Here is a 23,523-nt window from a genome sequence, read left to right on the forward strand (position 1 = left end):
CAGGATTAAGTCAGAAGAGAGAGAGAGGGGGTGGTAGAGAGAGAACAGGGTTAAGTCAGAAGAGAGAGAGGGGGGGGTGGTAGAGAGAGAACAGGGTTAAGTCAGAAGAGAGAGAGGGGGGGGTGGTAGAGAGAGAACAGGGTTAAGTCAGAAGAGAGAGGGGGGTGGTAGAGAGAGAACAGGGTTAAGTCAGAAGAGAGAGGGGGTGGTAGAGAGAGAACAGGGTTAAGTCAGAAGAGAGAGAGGGGGGTGGTAGAGAGAGAACAGGGTTAAGTCAGAAGAGAGGGAGAGCAGGATCTGGGGGTAAAGAGTGCCACATGGGACAGAATCCAGCTCAGTTCATTCTATTGTCCTCCTGAGCCCCATATTACTCCATCCTGCCTGAGCCAAACACAAATCAACCCCAACCAAGTCCCTCTGAGCCCTAAATTACCCCATATTGCCTGATCCAAACCCATTCAACCCCAAACGACCCTAGCCAGACCCCAGTCCTCTTACCCTGGGTTAATCCTGTTAAACATGAACCACTGAACACCAAGACTCTCAGAGAGAGAGAGAGAGAGAGAGAGAGAGGTAGAGAAAGAGGGAGGATGGGGGAGAGAGAAAGAGGGAGGATGGGGGAGAGAGAGGGAGGGAGGATGGAGGAGAGAGAGGGAGGGAGGATGGGGGAGAGAGAGGGAGGGAGAAGGAGAGCGAGAGAGAGAGGGAGAAGGAGAGCGAGAGAGAGAGGGAGGGAGTGAGAGGAAAGGAGGGAGAGGGAGAGACTGAAAAGAGAGGGAGAGAATGCAGCAGCATCTAACGTAACAGGATGTCTCTGGAATGCAATTATAATCAGCTTATCTCCTTTTGTCTCTCTCTCTCCCTCTCCCCCTCCCTCCCTCTTCTAACCAGCATAGAGTTTATTTCTGGACCACAACAGAGAACGTCCGCCAGTCTCTTCATATGGTTTCTCCCACTGAGCAGAGGGCATGCTGGGATCCTGGCGAACTAAGTATTACGTGCCATTCAAATCAGATTCGCTTGATTCAAAGTCTTAAAAAAACAAAAACAAAGCCACCAGTGGGTCAACCCTCAGCAACCCTATCAGGCATAGCTGCAAACCTCTAACGACGGGAGAGAAGGAGCCCTCAAAGAATGACGTACCGGATCTTGTTACCCTTGTCCTGGTTGCAGATGGGGAGCAGGTCCAGCAGAACCTTGTACAAGTAACGCAGGGTGAAGTCTATGCCCATCACGGCTACCGCATACCCCGGGGCCATCTGAGAACTGCACCGAGAGACCGGAGAGGAGAGAACAATTATTAAAAACGGTACACATTTAATCTTCTCTACCTCTCTTCCCCTTGTGGATGCAAACCCCCCCCTCCTGTGTACCAACCTCCTGTGTACCAACCTCCTGTGCCCCCAAACACATGTGCTCACGCTCAAACACGCCTACACACAAACACACACTGCGCCTGCATTATCAGAGCTGTGTGTGTGTGTGTGTGTGTGTGTGTGTGTGTCTCTGAAAAGATAAACAGAATATAAACACACATCTTAACATGCAGCCTGTGTTAGTGCTCCTCCGGTCTACAGATTACACAGTAACTACACATGCAGGAGAACTAATAAAACCCTGTGTTAGTGCTCCTCCGGTCTACAGATTACACAGTAACTACACATGCAGGAGAACTAATAAAACCCTGTGTTAGTGCTCCTCCAGTCTACAGATTACACAGTAACTACACATGCAGGAGAACTAATAAAACCCTGTGTTAGTGCTCCTCCAGTCTACAGATTACACAGTAACTACACATGCAGGAGAACTAATAAAACCCTGTGTTAGTGCTCCTCCAGTCTACAGATTACACAGTAACTACACATGCAGGAGAACTAATAAAACCCTGTGTTAGTGCTCCTCCAGTCTACAGATTACACAGTAACTACACATGCAGGAGAACTAATAAAACCCTGTGTTAGTGCTCCTCCGGTCTACAGATTACACAGTAACTACACATGCAGGAGAACTAATAAAACCCTGTGTTAGTGCTCCTCCAGTCTACAGATTACACAGTAACTACACATGCAGGAGAACTAATAAAACCCTGTGTTAGTGCTCCTCCAGTCTACAGATTACACAGTAACTACACATGCAGGAGAACTAATAAAACATCAGTCTCTGGACACCATTTCACACTGCGCCTTTATGTGCAGGTCACTTGTACAGCTTGAAATGCTGACGCGGCTATTCTTCACTGTATCGTGTAATTCTTTGAAGGGCTCAAAACAAAGTACCTTGAGGCGTGGATGGTGTGGCTGATGGTGACCACGTAGCCAGCCCCGCCCACATCCAGGTAAGGCCCGGTGAAGGTGATGAGGCCTGGGTTGGCTACAGCGTGCTGGTACCTGTATGGGTCAAAGGTCAGTCAAGGTGATGAGGCCTGGGTTAGCTACAGCGTGCTGGTACCTGTATGGGTCAAAGGTCAGTTAAGGTGATGAGGCCTGGGTTGGCTACAGCGTGCTGGTACCTGTATGGGTCAAAGGTCAGTCAAGGTGATGAGGCCTGGGTTGGCTACAGCGTGCTGGTACCTGTATGGGTCAAAGGTCAGTCAAGGTGATGAGGCCTGGGTTGGCTACAGCGTGCTGGTACCTGTATGGGTCAAAGGTCAGTCAAGGTGATGAGGCCTGGGTTGGCTACAGCGTGCTGGTACCTGTATGGGTCAAAGGTCAGTCAAGGTGATGAGGCCTGGGTTGGCTACAGCGTGCTGGTACCTGTATGGGTCAAAGGTCAGTGAAGGTGATGAGGCCTGGGTTGGCTACAGCGTGCTGGTACCTGTATGGGTCAAAGGTCAGTTAAGGAGGTTGGCGGGCAGGGTCAGGGCAAAACAAACAGGTTGATGTGACATGCTAATTCCACGACGACACATGGTGGGTTCCGTAGTAACTAAAGATGGGGGAAAATAAAGAGGGGAAGAAAAGTTGACTGACAACCATTCCTACCGGAACATTCCAGAGTGAAAATATAAACGGCCTACTCTTCAACTGCCGTGCAGAATGAAAAGTGTCACGCAGGGTTTTAGTAGATTCAAAACTTTTCCATACAAATTCAATCATTCTAACTGAAAACAGAGAAAGTTATGTGCTAAGCCGGGCTAAAACGCTGTGCAGTAGGACATAACTTTCTATCCCTCTCTAGGAGTCTGGAATTATTTCAAAGCAGCCCCCCTCCCTAAATAAACCTCACCATTGTCTCCGGGTTGGGTCGAAGGCTTTGTCCATTAGCGAGCCGGGGTAAATCCGCAGCACCCCATTGGGCGTTGCTATGTAACGGCGCACAATGTAGCAGTTGAGGCTACTCATCTCCATGAGTGCCATCCATTCATCTGTGACGTGACTGGTCGCCATCACCTCGTTCCTGACCGACGACTGCAGGGGGGACAAAGAGAGACATGGCAGGGCTTCGTTTAGACGGGCCTGGGAAGAGGAGAGGAGCAGAGCTCTCTCTTTAAGCCCAGCTCGGGACCCCCCCCCTTTACCGAGAGTCTCTCAGTCTCTCTCCCCACCCCGTACAGAGAGGGCCTATGCACACAGAACGCTATGCACACAGACTGCCAAAAACATGGCGCTTTTCTCCAGCTTCTCCTTTAAAAGACACAGAAGGAAGGGTGAGAAAGAGACTTGAGCGGCAGGTCATTGGCTTTCTGTTGGGGGCGTTCGCTCGTGTGCGTTCGCTCGTGTGCGTTCGCTCGTGTGCGTTCGCTCGTGTGCGCTGGCTTTCCGGGTAGATGTCTGTTTGGTGGCGTCTCGATACGGACGCCACATCCCTCTACGACGATCCCTACTGTTAAACGACTAGACAGGAACTTTACCGTTTTCCCCCCATTTACCAATACCTTTACATAACTTGGTGTGTGTGTGTGTGTGTACCTTAAGGCCAGGGTTGGCTATGAGGCGTGTGTTGTCACTGAGGTAGGCTGTGTAGTGTTCCACCATGCGTTTGGTCTCTGGCTGACTGAGGTGCTCGTAGGGAGAGGAGAAACTCCCTGCAGACAGCATCACCGTAGGGCTCTCTGAGAGACACACACAGAGACAGAGAGAGAGAGACAGAGAGAGAGACAGAGAGAGAGAGAGAGAGAGACAGAGAGAGAGAGAGAGAGAGAGAGAGAGAGAGAGAGAGAGAGAGAGAGAGAGAGACAGAGAGAGAGAGAGAGAGAGAGAGAGAGAGAGAGACAGACAGACAGACAGAGAGAGAGAGAGAGAGAGAGAGAGAGAGAGAGAGAGAGAGAGAGCAGAGAGAGAGAGAGAGAGAGAGAGAGAGACAGAGAGAGAGAGAGAGAGAGAGAGAGAGAGAGAGAGAGAGAGAGAGAGAGAGAGAGAGAGAGAGAGAGAGAGAGAGACAGAGAGAGAGAGAGAGAGAGAGACAGAGAGAGAGAGAGAGAGAGAGACAGAGACAGAGAGAGGAGAGAGAGAGAGAGAAAGAGAGAGAGAGAGAGAGAGAGAGAGAGGAGAGTCAAAAATGAATAACGACTTACAGTTCTACAAACAGAGCAAGCCCCCCGGCATCGTCTTTCAAATGCAACCTCCGCCCCTAGCCTGGGTTCCTCTGCCCCGGTCAGCGACTGTATGGCCTTTGGTCCTTACCGACGGTGGCCAGCTGTTTGAAGTGCAGACAGGAGCTGGGCTGACCCAGCAGGTCCAGGCGGTGATAGAGCAGCTTGGAGCTGGGAGCAGTGTTCAGGTTCTTCAGGTGTTTCACTGGGATCTCTGGCTGGACATACACTATGCACAGGATGAACGATGTGTCCTGGACCTGGGGAGAGGAAGGGGGTTAACGGGGCCATCCCTTAGGGCACAGACACAGACAGAGCAGTATAATATAGACACTGGGTGGGACGGAGAGAGGTGGAGGGAGAACAGGAGGGACGTTTTGTGTTGGCGCTTCGACTAAGAGACGTACAGAGCAGAGGCGCAGCTTGGTTGCCTAGTGGTTAGAGCGTTGGGCCAGTAACCGGAAGGTTGCTGGATCGAATCCCCGAGCTGACGAGGTAAAAATCTGTGTTTCCCAACGTTCCCCGGTAGGCCGTCATAGTAAATAAGAATTTGTTTATTAACTGACTTGCCTAGTTAAATAAAGTTTTTTTTTAAAACAACATTTTCCTATGAGATTTGTACGATCCATTGATAAGATACGACTGATCCGAACTTGTGGTTGAGAAACTCGAGAACTCAGACACGACACACACTCCTATCCGGCTTCTCCTCAAGTGTGTTTACCGTCAGATGTCACAGCGAGTGTTTTATGACCCTGCCGCGATCTCACACACACACACACACACACACACACACACACACACACACACACACACACACACACACACACACACACACACACACACACACACACACACACACACACACACACGGTCCTTTCCCAGCACTGCTGCCATTTTATTTTACAACTGGTCTATTTCTACAACGACGAAACAATGGGTTAACCGCCTGTTCAGGGATTTTAGATACATGGATAAATGTGCGGTGCGTCACGGCGGCGCCAGCGACAGACAGACAGACAGCGACTCTCGCGTACGACTCGCCTCGTCCACATTTTTCAATGAACCACGTGGAGTGGATCTGTCTGGGAGGCTGCGACCTGTGAACCTTTTAGGAGCTCTGGTACAAGGTATTCCTCAGCAAACTTATCCCTTTAACGCTGACCTTGACAAAACAATATAGAGACAGGAAGGTCAACCTGAGCATGATCAAATAAAGTCATTTCCAAATAAAACCACTTTTATAATTACCCTTCAAGATCTGTATGCTGTAGGAAATTGCATGAATTTTGACCATTTTATTTAACTAGGCAAGTCAGTTAAAGAACTAATTCTTATTTACAACGACGGCCTAGGAACAATGGGTTGACCGCCTGTTCAGGGGATTCGTTAACTGCCTTGTCAGCTCGGGGGAATGGATCGAGCAACCTTTCGGTTACTGGCCCAACGCTTTAACCACTTAGGCTACCTGCGAGCTCCCGGAGCTCGTTTTTCACACTCACAGCTGTCCCCCCTCTTTTAGTTATGAGGTTGAGATGTCATTGATGCAATACAGACCAAATTGAAGTGTTGTTTTGTTTTGCGTGTTCTACGGTCAGGTAAAGATAGAGGGGTGGCTGGGACAGGCAATGTAACGTTCATGCTGTTCTTCCAGGAAATGTTTTTCAGCTCTTGAGCTAACTTTGATCAAGGTTTTATGGTCTATAATTTGTTTTTCCTTTTCACTGTCAGTACCCCCCCCCCCCAGCATTCTGGTGCCCTTAACATCTATAACGGTTGACGGATCATATCTTAGCGTCGGAGGCTTGTGCATTCAACACATTTTGTGCTCCTGTTCTGAGATGTAATTCCTCGCACTTTGACTGAAGCAATTGTTGATCTCTTGCAAAAGGATGTGTTCTAGCTAAAGATTCTCTTTCAGAAAATATACACTGAAATGGATGTGTTCTACCTAAAGATTCTCTTTAAGAACATATACACTGAAATGGATGTGTTCTACCTAAAGATTATCTTTAAGAACATATACACTGAAATGGATGTGTTCTACCTAAAGATTATCTTTAAGAACATATACACTGAAATGGATGTGTTCTAGCTAAAGATTCTCTTTAAGAACATATACACTGAAATGGATGTGTTCTAGCTAAAGATTCTCTTTCAGAACATATACACTGAAATGGATGTGTTCTACCTAAAGATTCTCTTTAAGAACATATACACTGAAATGGATGTGTTCTACCTAAAGATTCTCTTTAAGAACATATACACTGAAATGGATGTGTTCTAGCTAAAGATTCTCTTTAAGAACATATACACTGAAATGGATGTGTTCTAGCTAAAGATTCTCTTTAAGAACATATACACTGAAATGGATGTGTTCTAGCTAAAGATTCTCTTTCAGAACATATACACTGAAATGGATGTGTTCTAGCTAAAGATTCTCTTTAAGAACATATACACTGAAATGGATGTGTTCTAGCTAAAGATTCTCTTTAAGAACATATACACTGAAATGGATGTGTTCCAGCTAAAGATTCTCTTTAAGAACATATACACTGAAATGGATGTGTTCTCGCTAAAGATTCTCTTTCAGAACATATACACTGAAATGGATGTGTTCTAGCTAAAGATTCTCTTTAAGAACATATACACTGAAATGGATGTGTTCTAGCTAAAGATTCTCTTTAAGAACATATACACTGAAATGGATGTGTTCCAGCTAAAGATTCTCTTTAAGAACATATACACTGAAATGGATTTCTCATGACACTGTTTTGTTTAGATAGAGAGAGGAGAAGTGTTTCTGTGAATAGTCCTGGAGCGTCTTTTTAAAATCCTGTGTCCAGAAAAGTGGATCGGCAGTATAGGCACATGTATATTGTTGCATTTCTCTATATATAGATATATACATTTCTATACACATATATACATACACACATATATACTTAAAACATTTTTTTTTTTAAACAATTTTTCATAAAATGTTGAATATATTAATATATTATATTTTTGCCTATATTCAACTGGTAACGGTTCATTTAGATATACATGAACCTTTATCACACTTTGATTTCAACCACCTGAAAGCACAACCAAATTCCAACGTAATAGCGACGTCTGACTGCTTGTTTAGTGGTCATCTGGGCGTAATTACCGCTGCGCTTTCAGCCATTTAAAAAGCACACAAAAAAAGATGGGAATCTAACGTCGGCCATTTTGTATTCATACAACTTAATGCGTTACCACTGTGCTTCATCTAATAGCTCAACCAAATGACATGGATTGCAGTTGAGAGGACATTAAAAAAAAAGGACATAGTGCAAGTGATCAACGCTGTTAGAGATTCTGCACAGATTATGATATTATTCGTGGAGATCCCCCGCAGAACTTCGACGAGGATGCTACCATCTGCTTGAGCTTGGGGAAATAAATCAAATGTGACTCTGGATGCAACACGATATTAGGAAGGTGTTCTTAATGTTTTGTACACTCGGTGTATTTAGACAAGGGATCTCTCAATATTCATCATCACGATAGCACATTGGTAGTAGTCCGTGACAAATAACAAAGCTAACCTGGTCTGGTTTTAAACCCTGGATGGGAGACCAAACGAATAGCTGTAGGTGGATCAACTCTCCAGTAGGAGGTGCTGCCCAGCCTATGGTTTCATTTCTGATAGTGGAGTTAAAATTAACACCTGCCAACTGCCAAATGCGGTTCGATTTTGGCATTGGGGGTAAAGATGTCTATTTTACCAGCCAGTCACGTTGGCGAGTTGTCAGGATTCCACAGTGCGTGCATTTCACTCCCGTTTGTGAATAAGAATAGTCAAGTATGATTACATTTAGAGTCAAATAAATGCCGCAGGTTTTCAAATGATTTCTGCCGTTTTGTTTCACAGTGGGTAAATGAATCGCTCAAAGTCAAAGAACTTCAAATCCTTTCGTCTATCCCACCTCCAGCAGCAACACTGACTGGGATAGGGGTTGTGCGCACGCCAAGAGCTGATTGAAAGATTTGTTTTTCGAAGCGCTGTGCACAGGTATGACAGTTGGTCTACTTTCCTTGAAATGAAAGTCTACTGAAGTGAGACTTTGGGCTAATTGACATTGTTTGTTCACAAGCTAGGTTGTTTTTCAATGTTTGAGTTTCAACTGCTCGGGAAGATAAGATAAGACAACGCAGCTATTAGTCAGACTCCATCTCACAGGCACATGACTCTCAAGCCGTGTTACCAGGTGACCTCCCGCCCTTAAAGGGACAAGTGAACATTTTTTTTAATCTAATTTGTGATATTTTGGTTAAACGGCTCAGGTCGCAAAAAAACATCAGAAATTAAACAATATACCACATTACTTCTTACAAGTAATACATTTATTGTTTTGGAAACATTACAAAGCATGCTCATCTGTTTTTGTGTGTTTTGTTAGTGTAATTTTAGCGGGGGAAAATATTCTGGCTGTTAAACCATTTGAGTGGCAGGAGCTTTTTAAAAAAAATCTATCTGACAGTGCCTGGTGGACCAAAAATATACGTTTAGAACCTGGTTACAATGACGACAATCCTGTGGTTGAAGTTTCACACTCAAAACAACAGTTTACGTTGATGCCTTTTTTTGTCAAATCCAATGTATTGCCCACGTAGAAGCCACATCAAAATACATTGACAATTTTCACAAAAAAGTGTTTTTTTTATATTTTTTTTCGGGACTTAAAAACGGTGACCCCGGACATGCCGAATTTGCGACAATCTGGAAAGGACCCCGAAAATAATTTTTAACCGTTGAAACAGAGTTGATTCAGCCAGTTTGTACTATTCAGGCTGTATTATCTGTAATTATGCAGCCGTAAGGCACTATGCCTTTCTGCTGGCATATTAAAAAAAATCCAAATGACAACAAATGTGTTCGGACAGATTTAGATCATAAATGTTCTTGAAAGTAATAGTTGAAATAATATTTTCAAAATGATGTTTTTTGTGTTCAGCCAAGCCTTTTCTATCTACAAACTAAACAGACTTCTGCTAATATGTTCAGTCTACCCAAAAAGCATGTCAATTTCATGTAACATCCATATTCTTTTCTGTGTTTCTCCAACATGCCAATATTTAGAAGTCAGCTTTCTTAGGTTACTATAGACATCAAGAGTTTCATTTATATTTTGTTTTGACTATAGACATCAAGAGTTTCATTTATATTTTGTTTTGACTATAGACATCGAAGAGTTTCATTTATATTTTGTTTTGACTATAGACATCAAGAGTTTCATTTATATTTTGTTTTGACTATAGACATCAAGAGTAATTTATATTTTGTTTTGACTATAGACATCGAAGAGTTTCATTTATATTTTGTTTTGACTATAGACATCAAGAGTTTCATTTATATTTTGTTTTGACTATAGACATCAAGAGTTTCATTTATATTTTGTTTTGACTATAGACATCAAGAGTTTCATTTATATTTTGTTTTGACTATAGACATCAAGAGTTTCATTTATATTTTGTTTGTCTGCGAGGCATTAAAGTTGTGATAATAATACATTAAAAAGAGGACACTTTTAAGATGAACATTCTGCTAAATCGGAGCTGGAGGAACAGAAAACAAAGACGCAGCACTGCATTGTTGGCTTCCTCTATCATTGAGAGAGGAGAGAGAGACGGAGAGGGACAGAGGGGAGAGAACGAGAAGAGAGAGCTCTCGCGAGAAGATACACAGAGACAGGGGCGCTCTTTTAATTTTTGGATTAAAAAAACGTTCCCGTTTTAAACAAGATATTTTGTCACGAAAAGATGCTCGACTATGCATATAATTGACAGCTTTGGAAAGAAAACACTCTGACTTTTCCAAAACGGCAAAGATATTATCTGTGAGTGCCACAGAACTGATGCTACAGGCAAAACCAAGATTAAATTTCAAACAGGAAGTGCCCCAGATTTTGAAGGCGCTGTGTTCCAATGTCTCCTTATATGGCTGTGAATGCGCTAGGAATGAGCTTACACTTTCTGTCATTTCCCCAAGGTGTCTGCAGCATTGTGACGTATTTGTAGGCATATCACTGGAAGATTGACCATAAGAGACTACATTTACCAGGTGCTCGCTTGGTGTCCTCCGTCGAAATTATTGCGTAATCTCCAGGTGCGTGTATTTTTCCATTTGCTTCCGAGGAGAAACCCAACTGCCACAAATGATTTATCATTGAATAGACATGTAAAAAACACCTTGAGGATTGATTCTAAACAACGTTTGCCATCTTTCTGTCGATATTATGGAGTTAATTTGGAAAAAAGTTTGGCGTTGTAATGACTGAATTTTCAGGGTTTTTTCTTAGCCAAACGTGATGAACAAAATGGAGCGATTTCTCCTACACAAATAATCTTTTTGGAAAAACTGAACATTTGCTATCTAACTGAGAGTCTCCTCATTGAAAACATCTGAAGTTCTTCAAAGGTAAATTATTTTATTTGAATGCTTTTCTTGTTTTTGTGAAAATGTTGCCTGCTGAATGCTAGGCTTAATGCTATGCTAGCTATCAATACTCTTACACAAATTCTTGTGTAGCTATGGTTGAAAAGCATATTTTGAAAATCTGAGATGACAGTGTTGTTAACAAAAGGCTAAGCTTGTGAGTGAATATATTTCTTTCATTTCATTTGCGACTTTCATGAATAGTTAACGTTGCGTTATGGTAATGAGCTTGAGGCTATGATTACGCTCCCGGATAAGGGATTGCTCGACGCAAGAAGTTAAACGGAGACTGCCGGTGAGCGAGCGGCGGTGCATCGTACCAGTTTCCATGCGTAGCTGACGTTGTAGGCCTCCCTGCTGGGGTCTCGTAGCCGGTTGGTGTGCCAGGACAGAGAGGAGTTGGTGGGCACAGCTATCACCTGACTGCCCAGGGGCAGACTGGAGCGACACAGGGAGCAGGAGGGTTAGCAACAACAATTAATACTGTTCGTACGATAACACCGAGCGTGAATTGCAGTCCATAAAATTTTTTAATAAACATCTCCGATTACAATATGTAAATAAAGATTGCAATAACAGAGAGGGGGTGAAAAGGCATCCAACTATATTAGTAGCCCACCTCGAGTTTCCAGCATCTACACAACTAACTCACCGGAGTATGTTGTCCCGTACTACGGGGAACCCTGGGATGTTTTCATAGTGGATGATGTCAGTGTGCAGCGGAGGCTCGGTCATCAGGTAGGGCCGTGTGAGGGACGGGTGCATCAGGGTGTAACCTGGGTAACCAAAAACAACGGCGTCAGGGGATCTTCACAGGATCGAAACCCGCCTTACCCCAGGGGTGAGCTACTGCTCCCTAACCATTCTCCAGGCAGGCACCAGTGAACTCAGAGCAGCAGTAACAGTAAGCTATGGAAGAGTGAGAGCCCTTAGGAGGGAGGAGGGAATGAGGGGGGAGGGGTTGTACTTTAATGAGGGTAAACAAACGGCTTGGCCCAGCGCCAGTTCTACGGCTGTCTGTTTCTAGCAGCCAGCCGGAGGGAGCAGGTTCTCACAGACAGACAGAGAGACAGACAGAGAGACAGACAGAGAGACAGACAGAGAGACAGACAGAGAGACAGACAGAGAGACAGACAGAGAGACTGACAGAGAGACTGACAGAGAGACTGACAGAGAGACTGACAGAGAGACTGACAGAGAGATTGTTAGCAAAAACCTAACCTTCGCTAGCCAGCCACGGAAATGTCCTCCTTTATTTGAAAAGTATCCGCAAACATTTACTTGTTAAATGCAGTCGTTGGTGACACTCGGCCTCTCTAAAGGCGAGCCTAAAATGAGTGGCAGAGGAGTAGCGAGCCAAAACTCCACCTCTTGCCCCTGACTCAGTCGCTCTCTCCCAGTGTGAACAGAACCACTGTTACCCTGGACAGCCCTGCCCTGCTGTGGTGATGTCACCTCGCGGCCCGTCAGTGGGTCTGTCAGTCTGGCCGTGTGTCACAGCCAGGTAGTTCCCCTAATGGGGTGTAAACTTAATGACTTTCCCTCTGAGGCCTGCTGACCTGTCCCACTCAGACCACCACGTTCATATTCCTACTGGACCTCCCAGTCAGTCAGGGCTCTGAAGAGCCACAGACATCTGTCCTGGGATGACTAGAGGGCTGAGACAGGACTTGCTAATGGAACCTGTTCTCCAGGAGAATAATTGCTCCAGTAGGAGTTGTATTAACTGCACACCAGGTTTTTCTGAGCCTATGCAGAAGTGTGCGTGTGTGTGTGTGTGTGTGTGTGTGTGTGTGTGTGTGTTTGTGTGTGTGTGTGCGCGAGGAAAGCGATTCAAGTTTTATTAGTCGTACGTACATACACATGGTACTCGTCGCCCGACAAAACAAGAAATAATAAAAAGACAACAACACGAACATAAAGTAAAATGTCAGTAGAATACAAAGAGAAATAGTTACGGTACCTTTGTTGTCTATGAGGAAGGTGTAGGAGGCCAAGGAATCCTGGTGGTAGGTGACGTCCTCTAGAATGTAGGCCAGGTTCACATCTACTCCCACCACGCCTAGCAACAGGTTGCCAAAGTAACATGGCCGGCTCGCCGTCATGATGAAACCTGCAGGGTGGAAGACACGGATCTTTGCCACTGATCAGCACGTAAGAGCACATCTGGTCCCAGACCAGTTTTTAGGTCCCAACTATAAGCTAAAAAATTACAACAGACATTTTTTAAATTTAACTTAACGGAAACTGGCCCAGGACCAGTTGTTAGCAACCCCCGTCTCACATGGGGCCCTGGTAGGACAGGCCAAAGCAGAACAGGTCTAGCATATATTTGTTAACACTGATTTAGGATCAGATCACTGTACCCTAGCTCTAACCTTAACCATAATGACCCTAACAGTAAGACTGGCCCTGGGTCAGTATATAAACCCACAGTCTCCCATGGGTCCCCGGTACGGCTGGCTGAAGTCAATCATGCGCTTGGGGTCAGATTTTATAAACCAAACATTAACAGTGAGCCACTAAAACAAACTGATCTAGGACAAGTTGCTAACCCACCGTCTCCCATGGCGTCCTGGTAGGACAGGCTGAAGCGGGCCAGGTCAATCATGCGGTTGGGCAGGTTGATGTAGAAGCGTCCCACGGTGGTCTCCAGATTACTGAGCTGGTTCAGGACCATCATGCTCCCTTTCACCACCGGCAGCGCCGAGCGGTCGGGCACGCCGTACTTCAGCGAGTTCTGCTCGGCCAGGTCACGCAGGAACGCCAGCTCCTTCAGACCGGTCACGCCCTCTGTGGAGGAGGGGAGGAGAGAGATTTTAATCATTCTGCGGCTTCCTGATTCAAAGCGACACGATTCGCTGATACACTGACACACCTACTCGCTCATCCCGATCGTTCTCACTGGGGGCATAAAAAGCAGCCACCTAGGAGATCCTTGCTTAAGTCCCCCAGGCATATTCCTTTATCATAGAGGACACACGAGCACGACCTCTCCAACATGGCTGGCCCGACAGCTATCACTGGGCACATTTGACAGGGTTTAATGTGGAACGCATGCCAGCCAGGGGGGGTCAAGCCTATTGCATACAGTCTGATCAGATGATAGGAGGTGAAGGGATTCAAGTCGATACAGCCAGGCGTGTGTGTGGACCGCAGGGTCAGACTGGACGTCACAGAGCCAGCTTTTGGTCGTAGACGAACGTTTGGCGTTCTCTGTAAACTCCACGAAAATAATCTGTGGCCGATTTGACTGGTCACTGTTAAAGGGCATAAATCATTCTCCTGTTTTTTTTCTTCTCTCGTATCTGACAGGGCATTTTCGAGAGATTGAGTCGGTCCGCGATCTGCGACCGGAAGGTATTATTATATGGCAACAGAGCAGGAACAGCCCATTTCCTCAACATTTCCCTTTCCAGCCATTTGGCCCTTCTTGTTCCAGCATCTCGTCGAAACACGCGCACCCACTAAGTTCAAACGTCAGAGTTGATGTGGGAGAAAAGACCATAGATCACCTTTTGACAATCAACAGCTCACATCTAGACACATGGACCTCTATCGACTGATTACAGTCGCCTGCGGTACACAAACAAGAGCTTTCTGGATACAACGCTACTCAACGTAGCGCGATTGTATATTTCCCAATCTTTTTCAGTGCCGACCCTTTTAAACAAGCAGTGCCTGACTCACACACGCACGCACACACACACACACACACACACACACACACACACACACACACACACACACACACACACACACACACACACACACACACACACACACACACACACACACACACACACACACACACACACACACACACACACTCCCCCTTTGAAGTCTTTAGACTCGAGGCTCTCTCCGGGTCTCTCGCTTTAATTTCCTCATGAAAAAAGTATTTGTGCTAATTCCAGACTAATGCCTGTGGAGGGGTCTCTCTGTGTCGGACGGGGACTGAAGGACGAGGAGAAGGGGAGGCGGTCTCTCTGTGTCGGACGGGGACTGAAGGACGAGGAGAAGGGGAGGCGGTCTCTCTGTGTCGGACGGGGACTGAAGGACGAGGAGAAGGGGAGGCGGTCTCTCTGTGTCGGACGGGGACTGAAGGACGAGGAGAAGGGGAGGCGGTCTCTCTGTGTCGGACGGGGACTGAAGGATGAGGAGAAGGGGAGGCGGTCTCTCTGTGTCGGACGGGGACTGAAGGACGAGGAGAAGGGGAGGCGGTCTCTCTGTGTCGGACGGGGACTGAAGGACGAGGAGAAGGGGAGGCGGTCTCTCTGTGTCGGACGGGGACTGAAGGACGAGGAGAAGGGGAGGCGGTCTCTCTGTGTCGGACGGGGACTGAAGGACGAGGAGAAGGGGAGGCGGTCTCTCTGTGTCGGACGGGGACTGAAGGACGAGGAGAAGGGGAGGCGGTCTCTCTGTGTCGGACGGGGACTGAAGGACGAGGAGAAGGGGAGGCGGTCTCTCTGTGTCGGACGGGGACTGAAGGACGAGGAGAAGGGGAGGCGGTCTCTCTGTGTCGGACGGGGACTGAAGGACGAGGAGAAGGGGAGGCGGTCTCTCTGTGTCGGACGGGGACTGAAGGACGAGGAGAAGGGGAGGCGGTCTCTCTGTGTCGGACGGGGACTGAAGGACGAGGAGAAGGGGAGGCGGTCTCTCTGTGTCGGACGGGGACTGAAGGACGAGGAGAAGGGGAGGCGGTCTCTCTGTGTCGGACGGGGACTGAAGGACGAGGAGAAGGGGAGGCGGTCTCTCTGTGTCGGACGGGGACTGAAGGACGAGGAGAAGGGGAGGCGGTCTCTCTGTGTCGGACGGGGACTGAAGGACGAGGAGAAGGGGAGGCGGTCTCTCTGTGTCGGACGGGGACTGAAGGACGAGGAGAAGGGGAGGCGGTCTCTCTGTGTCGGACGGGGACTGAAGGACGAGGAGAAGGGGAGGCGGTCTCTCTGTGTCGGACGGGGACTGAAGGACGAGGAGAAGGGGAGGCGGTCTCTCTGTGTCGGACGGGGACTGAAGGACGAGGAGAAGGGGAGGCGGTCTCTCTGTGTCGGACGGGGACTGAAGGACGAGGAGAAGGGGAGGGGGTCTCTCTGTGTCGGACGGGGACTGAAGGACGAGGAGAAGGGGAGGCGGTCTCTCTGTGTCGGACGGGGACTGAAGGACGAGGAGAAGGGGAGGTGGTCTCTCTGTGTCGGACGGGGACTGAAGGACGAGGAGAAGGGGAGGGGGGGATAGACGGGTAAAAGAGAGGGACAATAGAGAGGGGGGAGGTGGACACATCACAGACACACTGCAGAAAACAAAAAGCCCTTTGAGGTTCCTGAGCACCTCTTCAGTCCACACTCCCCCCATTCACCCAGCCCCCTTCCCATATGACACATCCTTCCTCCTCCCCCATCCAGGTGGGTAGGTCCAGCAATAGCACCCACGACACAAACACCCCCTCATCCCCTCTCACACCTTCCTCCTCCCCCATCCAGGTGGGTAGGTCCAGCAATAGCACCCACGACACAAACACCCCCATCCCCTCTCAAACCTTCCTCCTCCCCCATCCAGCTGGGTAGGTCCAGCAATAGCACCCACGACACAAACACCCCCTCATCCCCTCTCACACCTTCCTCCTCCCCCATCCAGGTGGGTAGGTCCAGCAATAGCACCCACGACACAAACACCCCCCCCTCATCCCCTCTCACACCTTCCTCCTCCCCCATCCAGCTGGGTAGGTCCACCAATAGCACCCACGACACAACCCCCCCCATCCCCTCTCACACCTTCCTCCTCCCCATCCAGCTGGGTAGGTCCAGCAATAGCACCCACGACACAAACACCCCCCCTCATCCCTCATCCCCTCTCACACCTTCCTCCTCCCCCATCCAGGTGGGTAGGTCCAGCAATAGCACCCACGACACAAACACCCCCCCTCATCCCTCATCCCCTCTCACACCTTCCTCCTCCCCCATCCAGGTGGGTAGGTCCAGCAATAGCACCCACGACACAAACCCCCCCCATACCTTCCTCCTCCCCCATCCAGGTGGGTAGGTCCAGCAATAGCACCCACGACACAAACACCCCCCCTCATCCCCTCTCACACCTTCCTCCTCCCCCATCCAGGTGGGTAGGTCCAGCAATAGCACCCACGACACAAACACCCCCCCTCATCCCTCATCCCCTCTCACACCTTCCTCCTCCCCCATCCAGGTGGGTAGGTCCAGCAATAGCACCCACGACACAAACACCCCCCCATACCTTCCTCCTCCCCCATCCAGGTGGGTAGGTCCAGCAATAGCACCCACGACACAAACACCCCCCCTCATCCCCTCTCACACCTTCCTCCTCCCCCATCCAGGTGGGTAGGTCCAGCAATAGCACCCACGACACAAACACCCCCCCCTCATCCCCTCTCACACCTTCCTACTCCCCCATCCAGGTGGGTAGGTCCAGCAATAGCACCCACGACACAAACACCCCACCTCATCCCCTCTCACACCTTCCTCCTCCCCCATCCAGGTGGGTAGGTCCAGCAATAGCACCCACGACACAAACACCCCCCCTCATCCCCTCTCACACCTTCCTCCTCCCCATCCAGGTGGGTAGGTCCAGCAATAGCACCCACGACACAAACACCCCCTCATCCCCTCTCACACCTTCCTCCTCCCCCATCCAGGTGGGTAGGTCCAGCAATAGCACCCACGACACAAACACCCCCCCTCATACCTTCCTCCTCCCCCATCCAGGTGGGTAGGTCCAGCAATAGCACCCACGACACAAACACCCCCCTCATCCCCTCTCACACCTTCCTCCTCCCCATCCAGGTGGGTAGGTCCAGCAATAGCACCCACGACACAAACACCCCCTCATCCCCTCTCACACCTTCCTACTCCCCCATCCAGGTGGGTAGGTCCAGCAATAGCACCCACGACACAAACACCCCCTCATCCCCTCTCACACCTTCCTACTCCCCATCCAGGTGGGTAGGTCCAGCAATAGCACCCACGACACAAACACCCCCTCATCCCCTCTCACACCTTCCTCCTCCCCCATCCAGGTGGGTAGGTCCAGCAATAGCACCCACGACACAAACACCCCCTCATCCCCTCTCACACCTTCCTCCTCCCCCATCCAGGTGGGTAGGTCCAGCAATAGCACCCACGACACAAACACCCCCCCTCATACCTTCCTCCTCCCCCATCCAGGTGGGTAGGTCCAGCAATAGCACCCATGACACAACCACCCCCCCCACATCTTCCTCCTCCCCCATCCAGGTGGGTAGGTCCAGCAATAGCACCCATGACACAACCATCTACTTCTGATCATGAATTGGTACGTTGGTCACATTACAAAACATACTGGATTCTGAATTCCAATCGTGACACGTTCAGTCATAACCATGACATGTCCTTTTCTCGTGACTGAGCGAATCTCGATGTGATTTCCCGACCGTAGACAGGCGCGATTTCGACCACAGGCCGACCGTGTGTGGTGAAGGGTCCCTACCGTTCATGAGGGCGTAGGTGAGGATCATGACTGAGTTGTTGAGGTGACGGTTCTCCTCTTTGACCACGCGCAGGGTGTCCCTCTTCTCGTGCTCCGACGCGTCTCGGGACGTGATGCCAGACGACAGGTAGATGATCACCATGTCCGTATCTGACAGGTATACACACAAAAAAAGTCATTACACACTTCCTTGTTCATGAACCCTTCAACTCACAAATTATTGAACTCGAGTCACATTTATTTCAAACATTTAAAAAAAAATTTTTTTTACAAATACATTGCCACAAGTGTTGAAAAATAACAAATTCCCATTTCCTATAGAACAAGCCAGTGCTAAAGACTGCATTTCCCATGGTGCCCTGTTCTTACTGGTGAGTTGGCGGGTGATATTGCTGGTGTTCCGGAGCAGCTGGAAGGCCTTTTGGAAGCCCAGTGCGTGCAGGGTAGGACTGTCAGAAGCCTTGAGGTTGTTGACGAAGGTGCTCATCTTCCTCTTGGTCTCGCTGGTGACAGGAGACAGGTAGCTCTTATAGCACGGGTCCAGAGAACAGGACCGCACAGTCTCCGCTGAGGACAGGATCGAGACCTGGGGGGGAAGAGGGAAACAAAGACGGACACGCACTTTAGCCTTAATCGCAGATGCATTCGAACGACAGAAACGACAACTTCTGAGATCAAGATTGTCATCAATGGGCATATGTAGTTCTTAGCATCAGAGGGAGAGGAGAACGAATATGGATGACTTTTCAGGGGATAATGGGGGGGGGTCGGGGGGTGGTGAAGGGGAATTGGGGCAGGGCAGGAAGTTAACGATGTGTAATCAAATCAGAAGAGTGCTCCTCACCTTGTCATGTTCGTCTACGGAGCTGAGGACGACGAGCGCAGCGTCTCTGGCGATCTGCAGCTGTGTGTCTGTAATGGTCACGCCGTGATCGATGATCACCACGATGTGTTTCGATTGGGGCCGCACCGCCGACACGTACACTGGCCTGCGAGAACACACACACGGCACACACATACACGCGATGAGGACACACATGGCACACACACACACACACACGCCGCACATACCCGTACACACAAATCTGACACATACACTCAACACAATAATCTGTTTAGAATGGTGGTTTATTGACCCCCGGCTGGTAACCCTATCCCCACTCTTATATCCCCACTGCTTCACGGTGGCCTGAGCTGAACCGAAAGTTCCCAGGGCTGTCCCCTCTACCTCCGGCTGCCCTGAGCCCTCCGCACACTGTTTTCACAAGAGATCCCCTACTGTTGCTTTTGGGAGGCACCGCCAACGCCTTTCCAACCATCACCACCCTTTTGTCAAGCTCCCTATTGCCAAACCCGTGTGTGTTGGACAAACCTAGTCTAGAGCTGAAGTGACCGAAAGGCATCAGTTGTATTTTCCTATTTAAAATAAGCTACGTGTAGATTTGTTTTGCATTGTAATTGCTGAAAATGTCCATAGTATATCTGCAGTAATAGTGGAATGATCGTGTTTCCCCATTTTTATGGCGTGTTTTTGGGCCCATACAAAGTCATGTTCTTATTATGCAGCCTTCCTTTTTCACAACAAAAGACAGTCCGCCCGTCTTCTATCGTCTTCTACCGTCAAATGGGTAGGCTGCACCCTCCCTCTTTCCCATCAGCGTCACTCAGGGTGCTGGTCATCTCCTCCCAAGCAGAATCAACAACGGCCGATTTGGGCAGTAGAAAACGATCTGGTTGCTAAAATGTTCAAATCTCTGCTAAAAATGTAAAATGTTTCCCCAATTTCAGTGTGTGACAAAATCAAGCAAACACATGGAATCATTGTACCATCTAAGTTGACACTAGTCTGATGGGTGACAAGATTAAATTGACAATTGCACACACAATTGCTATTGTGTCAAATTGAGAATGAAGAGACTGATGATGCAGCGACGAAAGGAAACGAAGAAAGAGCAGATTCTACGGTAAACGAATTCACCTGGTTCTCCCAAACAACTGTCGAAATTGTGCGGATGTGCTGGGTTTCAAAATAGGACTTTTTCCTGGAATAAGCTCAGCGAGTTCCTCGTACTGGCGACAATCAGCAACAGCCTTTATTTAATTCTGTTATATCCCATTATATTCTTACTGTAAAATGTGTGTGTTGACAGTCGTGGGTCAGGGGAATATAGTCGCGTCGGGTCTGCTAAATGAACAAGCTGATTTCACTGGAATGGCACAGCCATAGATCCTTGGCGATGAAGCGCAGACAAACACAACTCTAAACAAGCTCTTTTGTTATTTTGAAATAAATGCTATTTTATGACCTTTCTGGAACAAAATACGAATGGATTTCTTCGCGATTGTGTATATTCAAATGTTAGATTGGCAGCTGTTGGTACTCGTAGAGGCCCTGCTATTCTGCTGTTAAATATGCATATGTCATTTTGACCTTTTCGGTAGGAATGTCTTTATGATATTTGTTTCAAAGTATTGCTAGAGTGTAGAACACGCGTATTTAGGAAAACTCAGGGAAAGGCTTCTATTGAAATTAAGATATTGAAATTGCAAAATGTAAAGACGGTCAGAATGACAGTCTTGGTGGTTCTTGTCTTTAGTCCACATTTGTCTTTGTAGCCAGCCAGGGTGAGGGCGACCTCATTTTTCTCATCGCCGAACGCCAGCTGGCTGGTTGCGAGACACTGGCCTTTGAGTATTTGGGGAGAGAAAGAGAGCGAGAGACCGACAGAGACACGAGAGAGAAGAGAGAGATGTCTTTCACCAGGCTAAGCCAGAGAAACCACAACAGTTGGTGAGAGATTCCAGTGGTCTTCACTGGTCTCAGAAAAACATTCCTGCCCGGGGCATCAAGGGCATCTGTGGTCAGGGAGTCTGTCCTTCTCAGAGAGGAGAGGAAACCCCAACAACCCAAGAGCAGAGGATAAATACTATTTACATGTCCTCTTCACTGCGCCACACAGGAACAGAGGAGAGGGAGGAGGTGGAACAGAAGAAGAGTGCTTTTCGGTTTCCTCTTTGCCGAGGAGGTGACCATCTTGGAGAGTCCAGAGCAATCAATATCCTTGATGTGGCCCAGCAAAAAGTCAAATGTGTGCGGAATGTGCAGTTAGTGAGGATTTACTGTTACAATAATGACTCCATTCTTGCCCGTGTGCTTTGGGCTAGTTGACTGTGCTGTTTCTCCGAGTGATGCTGTGTGATAGTGTTGCTGGTCTGCTAGCGTGACAGTACCTGCAGCGGTGCTCGTAGTTGCCCTTGCAGTGGAACTTGTGGGCGGGGAACACAGTGAAGATGCCCTCCTCTGAGCTGAAGTACTGCCACTTGATGCCCGGGTTGGACTTCAGGTTATCTGCCAACACTACAGAGGAGAGAGGAGCAGAGAGAGAGAGAGGTCAGTTTTGTAAAATGGTAGGTGGGATTAATACTCAGAGATCCTGAGAGAGAGCAATCCTGAGAGCGCAAGAAGCAATCCTGAGAGAGAGCCATCCTGAGAGAGAGCCATCCTGAGAGAGAGACATCCTGAGAGAGAGACATCCTGAGAGAGAGAGAGAGAGAGAGAGAGAGAGAGAGAGAGAGAGAGAGAGAGAGAGAGAGAGAGAGAGAGCATGCGAGCGAGAGATCCTGAGAGAGAGGTAGGGTTGATACAGTGCAAAATTGGAGGGAATATTCTGGGAGATGAAGTTATGCGAAACAAAGCAGAGAGCTCCTTACAGGTCTATCATTTCTCTCTCCTTCACCCGCTCTTTAAAATGAATTGTCCTACGGAGGGGATTCATTCTGGTCTCTCAGACACCAGTCAGAGTCCACTGGTAGATGGCGAAGCTTTCCATATCTCCTCTAGTCTGTGTGTGAAAGGTGAGAGCGAGCTCACATCCTATCAGGCCCCGCATAAACTCACATTCCCAGGGTGCATGTGTCCCACAGGATATCAGACTAAACTGCTTATTCCTGCTGTATAACCGAGACGGTTTTGAATCGTTTCACTATAGTGTGTGCTCTTAGTAGTCATACAAGGCGCCGTTGGCATGCAACACACGACGACACAAGGCCTAGCTATTTTAAGCCAAACCTTCTCGCTCAGAGCATCAACAAAAAGTGATTTTAAATAGATAAAGAGAATTTAAGATTTCCAACGAGCAACAGATAAAGGCTGACATAACACCAACTTTTACGGGTTCGTTGCACTGCAGGCTGATATAACGGCAGCATCTGCCAGAGAACAGGGTCACAGTGGGCGTCTAAACAAACAGACATATTGGGTCAGAGGAGACGGCCGAATCCTCAGAGAGATCAGATCACAAACCCTGCAGCTTCCTCTCTGGTGGGGGAGGAGAGAGAAAGAGAGAAGGAGAGAGACAAATAGAGACAGATTCCTGAACATGTGTCCAGTGGTGTAAAATACTTAATTAAAAAAATACTTTCAAGTACTACTTACGTAGTCTTTTTTGGTATCTGTACTTTACTTTGAAAAAAATATATATATATATATTTTTAGAACTTTATTACATTCCTAAAGAAAATGTAGTTTTTACTCCATACATTTTCCCTGACATGTAAAAGTACTCGCTACGTTTTGAACGCTTAGCAGGACAGGAACATGGTCCAATTCACACAATCATCAAGAGAACATCCCTGGTCATCCCTACTGCCTCTGATCTGGAGGACTCACTAAACAGAGAACATCCCTGGTCATCTACTGCCTCTGATCTGGAGGTCTCACTAAACAGAAAACATCCCTGGTCATCTACTGCCTCTGATCTGGAGGTCTCACTAAACAGAGAACATCCCTGGTCATCTACTGCCTCTGATCTGGAGGTCTCACTAAACAGAGAACATCCCTGGTCATCTACTGCCTCTGATCTGGAGGTCTCACTAAACAGAGAACATCCCTGGTCATCTACTGCCTCTGATCTGGAGGACTAACTAAACAGAGAACATCCCTGGTCATCTACTGCCTCTGATCTGGAGGTCTCACTAAACAGAGAACATCCCTGGTCATCTACTGCCTCTGATCTGGAGGTCTCACTAA

The 23,523-nt window shown here is 47.9% G+C and overlaps 1 protein-coding gene across 1 annotated transcript in view; it reads right to left on the reverse strand.

Moving 5' to 3' along the window:
• The window catches only part of LOC118379363 (VWFA and cache domain-containing protein 1), a 135,540-nt gene that overhangs the window by 14,764 nt on the left and 97,253 nt on the right, over positions 1-23,523 (reverse strand). Inside the window, exons 5-17 of the mRNA XM_052480101.1 lie at positions 21,726-21,852; positions 19,339-19,483; positions 18,864-19,080; positions 18,495-18,644; positions 13,557-13,790; positions 12,961-13,110; positions 11,650-11,773; positions 11,318-11,435; positions 4,623-4,791; positions 3,909-4,051; positions 3,226-3,407; positions 2,277-2,387; positions 1,144-1,266 (exon numbers count right to left, since the gene is read on the reverse strand). Coding sequence (XP_052336061.1) covers positions 1,144-1,266; positions 2,277-2,387; positions 3,226-3,407; positions 3,909-4,051; positions 4,623-4,791; positions 11,318-11,435; positions 11,650-11,773; positions 12,961-13,110; positions 13,557-13,790; positions 18,495-18,644; positions 18,864-19,080; positions 19,339-19,483; positions 21,726-21,852 — 1,993 coding nt within the window. The remainder of the gene's footprint in view (positions 1-1,143; positions 1,267-2,276; positions 2,388-3,225; positions 3,408-3,908; positions 4,052-4,622; positions 4,792-11,317; positions 11,436-11,649; positions 11,774-12,960; positions 13,111-13,556; positions 13,791-18,494; positions 18,645-18,863; positions 19,081-19,338; positions 19,484-21,725; positions 21,853-23,523) is intronic.

Source organism: Oncorhynchus keta, chromosome 26 (genome assembly GCF_023373465.1).
Source record: "Oncorhynchus keta strain PuntledgeMale-10-30-2019 chromosome 26, Oket_V2, whole genome shotgun sequence".
Classification (NCBI taxonomy): Eukaryota; Metazoa; Chordata; class Actinopteri; order Salmoniformes; family Salmonidae; genus Oncorhynchus; species Oncorhynchus keta.